This window comes from Cebidichthys violaceus, unplaced genomic scaffold (assembly GCF_023349555.1).
Source record: "Cebidichthys violaceus isolate CVI_PGR_0920_01 unplaced genomic scaffold, fCebVio1.0.p SCAF_48, whole genome shotgun sequence".
Lineage (NCBI taxonomy): Eukaryota > Metazoa > Chordata > Actinopteri > Perciformes > Stichaeidae > Cebidichthys > Cebidichthys violaceus.
The window spans coordinates 1,007,281-1,009,780 of NW_027176683.1; the positions used below are offsets into that span (position 1 = coordinate 1,007,281).

General features: G+C 47.7%; 1 protein-coding gene across 1 annotated transcript in view; it reads right to left on the reverse strand.

Annotated features, from left to right (window-relative positions):
* Positions 1 to 2,500, reverse strand: part of si:dkey-22o22.2 (putative neural-cadherin 2) — an 86,939-nt gene that overhangs the window by 23,979 nt on the left and 60,460 nt on the right. Inside the window, exons 9-11 of the mRNA XM_068729838.1 lie at positions 2,093 to 2,261; positions 1,840 to 2,010; positions 4 to 144 (exon numbers count right to left, since the gene is read on the reverse strand). Of these exons, the coding sequence (XP_068585939.1) occupies positions 4 to 144; positions 1,840 to 2,010; positions 2,093 to 2,261 (481 nt within the window). The remainder of the gene's footprint in view (positions 1 to 3; positions 145 to 1,839; positions 2,011 to 2,092; positions 2,262 to 2,500) is intronic.

A 2,500-nucleotide genomic window follows, 5' to 3' on the forward strand; every position in this document is an offset into this window, starting at 1 on the left:
AGCCGGTACCGGGGTTGATGTGCAGGTAAGCCGGCCTCTGATTGGACAGCGAGTAGGCGATGGCCGCGTTGCTCCCCTGGTCGTCGTCGTGTGCCGCCGCCCGCAGGAAACTAGTTCCCACCGGAGTGTCCTCCCGCAGGAAGTCTGAGAGGAGAAGAGATTCATTGAAATACTTCTACTACTACTTGTACTACTTGTACTACTGCACATCTGCTGAACTAGAAACGTCCCGTTCTGTGACGCTAAGCAGATCTCATTATATAGAATGTGAGCGGGTTTTTGTGCCGCGTCAGCAGCTGCGTCACCTCGTTGTGTCATTTTTTTGGGGGGGGATCTCACTCTGCAACGTCGACAGATGCGTTTTTATGAATTCATGAATATAACCTTCCAATCCTGCTGATCGGACAGCAAACAAGCGTTTCCTGCATTTCAAGCATTGTGTCAACGATAACGTCCTCTTCTCTGACGTTTGTGGGTCTCTGACTGCGTTTCTACTGAATAATCAGCTGCTGCCGAGTCTGAAGGCAGGAACAACCAGGAAGAGCAGACGCCGGTTCCCTGGTTTGGTTTCGCCATCTTGTTTTTCTTGCAACCAGTGAACAGGAAGTGACCATATCTGGACTGAGGAGGAGTGACGTAGAGACGTCGTATACGTCTCTGGTAGAGACCTGTCAATCAGCGTGTAGCCCCGCCCCTAAATCATCCCCTGCTTTATGGTCTGCTTGACTCTAAATGGAGCATAATGTACTAAATGAACATCATGCTGTATTGAAGAAGACTGTAAACTAGAGATTGAGACCATAAACTCATGTTTACAATGTTTACTGAGGGAATAAATCAAGAGAGAAGTAGAGTCATTTTAGACTAGACTTCTATACAACCAGAGGAGTCGCCCCCTGGTGGACACTAGAGAGAATGCAGCTTTAACACATGAAGCTGTGATAGAACTTTAAATCCAAGTCATCCACAGTGAAGTTGCCGAATCCTTTGAGTTCTTTTTGTGGGTTAGGGTTAGAAATTTAGAAAAGTCAATCTAATCCAATTTCCCTTTTCCAAAAATATTGATTCATATGTATGTCGATAAAGACCACAAGATAAAAAAAGGCTGAACAGAGACGGTTTCCAACTCACTGCCTCCCAACACACACACACACACACACACACACACACACACACACACACACAAATGAATGCGTGTCCCAGAAACATTTCAATCTGCCTGTTAAATAGTTAATGAGCGACTCCGTGCGAGTCCCTAATCTGACGAGGAGAACTTCTGACACGACGCTTATCAAAACACACATTTGCACACGTAGTAAACAGACGAGGACCCGCGGGAGCCGGCGGAGAATATTTCATCGGGTCTGAAGAGCTTTCCAGGATCACGAACCGACGCAGAGTGACGGACGACGAGGACAAACTTCACCTCCAAAACACACAGCAGCAGTGATCCTGGTGTACTGAAGAGGACAGATGTTTACTCCAGAGGTGGAGACACCGTTTGAAACCCTTCAGACCCTCAGAGAGTCACTGCCTTCATTCAGGAACAACTGACGACAGTACTAACAGCACATGTAGCAGTACTGCAATGGGAGTATTCGTAGCATTAGAAGAAGTAGCAGTAATCTTAGCAGTACTAAGGAGAATACTCACACTGGTAGTAGTAGTAGTAGTAATCTTAGCACTACTAAGGAGAACACTCACACTGGTAGTAGTAGTAATCTTAGCAGTACTAAGGAGAACACTCACACTGGTAGTAGTAGTAATCTTAGCAGTACTAAGGAGAACACTCACACTGGTAGTAGTAGTAATCTTAGCAGTACTATGGAGAATACTCACACTGGTAGCGGCTGTTTTCAAACTTGGGGTCGTTGTCGTTCTGGTCTGCGATGACGACGGTGATCTGACAGATGCCGATCAGCGGCTCCTCGGCCTGATCCGTGGCCGTCACCGACAGCGTGCACTCCCTCCGACGCTCCCGGTCGAAACTCACCGTGGTGGTGATCACGCCTGACAAAACCCAGGTACTGGTGTTAACTCCACTACAAAGAAGCAGTAGAAAGCAGTATTCACGCAGCGTTGCGGAGCCTACCGGTGTCGGGATCGATGTCAAACCCGGAGGACACCCCGTCTCGGTGCATGATGCCGTATTTCACCTCTCCGTTGACCCCCATGTCGGCGTCGTGGGCCTGGACACGCTGGACGAACGTGCCCGGAGGCTGGTTCTCCAGAACCACGGCGTTCAGACTGTAGTTCTGACACTGAGAGCACAAACACAACATAATGCTGAGAACCTTTTAGGTGCTGGAGAACCACAGGAGTCTATTGGAAATTTCTTGGGCTGAGTAACGGTGTTTCCTGTGAACTGTTAGGGTTGACTTGTCATCTACAGGCCTCGTGGATGAAATCCAACCCGGTTGCTAAGAGTTGCATGTTGGGAAATTAGCTTAATTAGCTTAATTAGCTCATTAGCAGGTAAAATATAGAAGACAATCAAAAC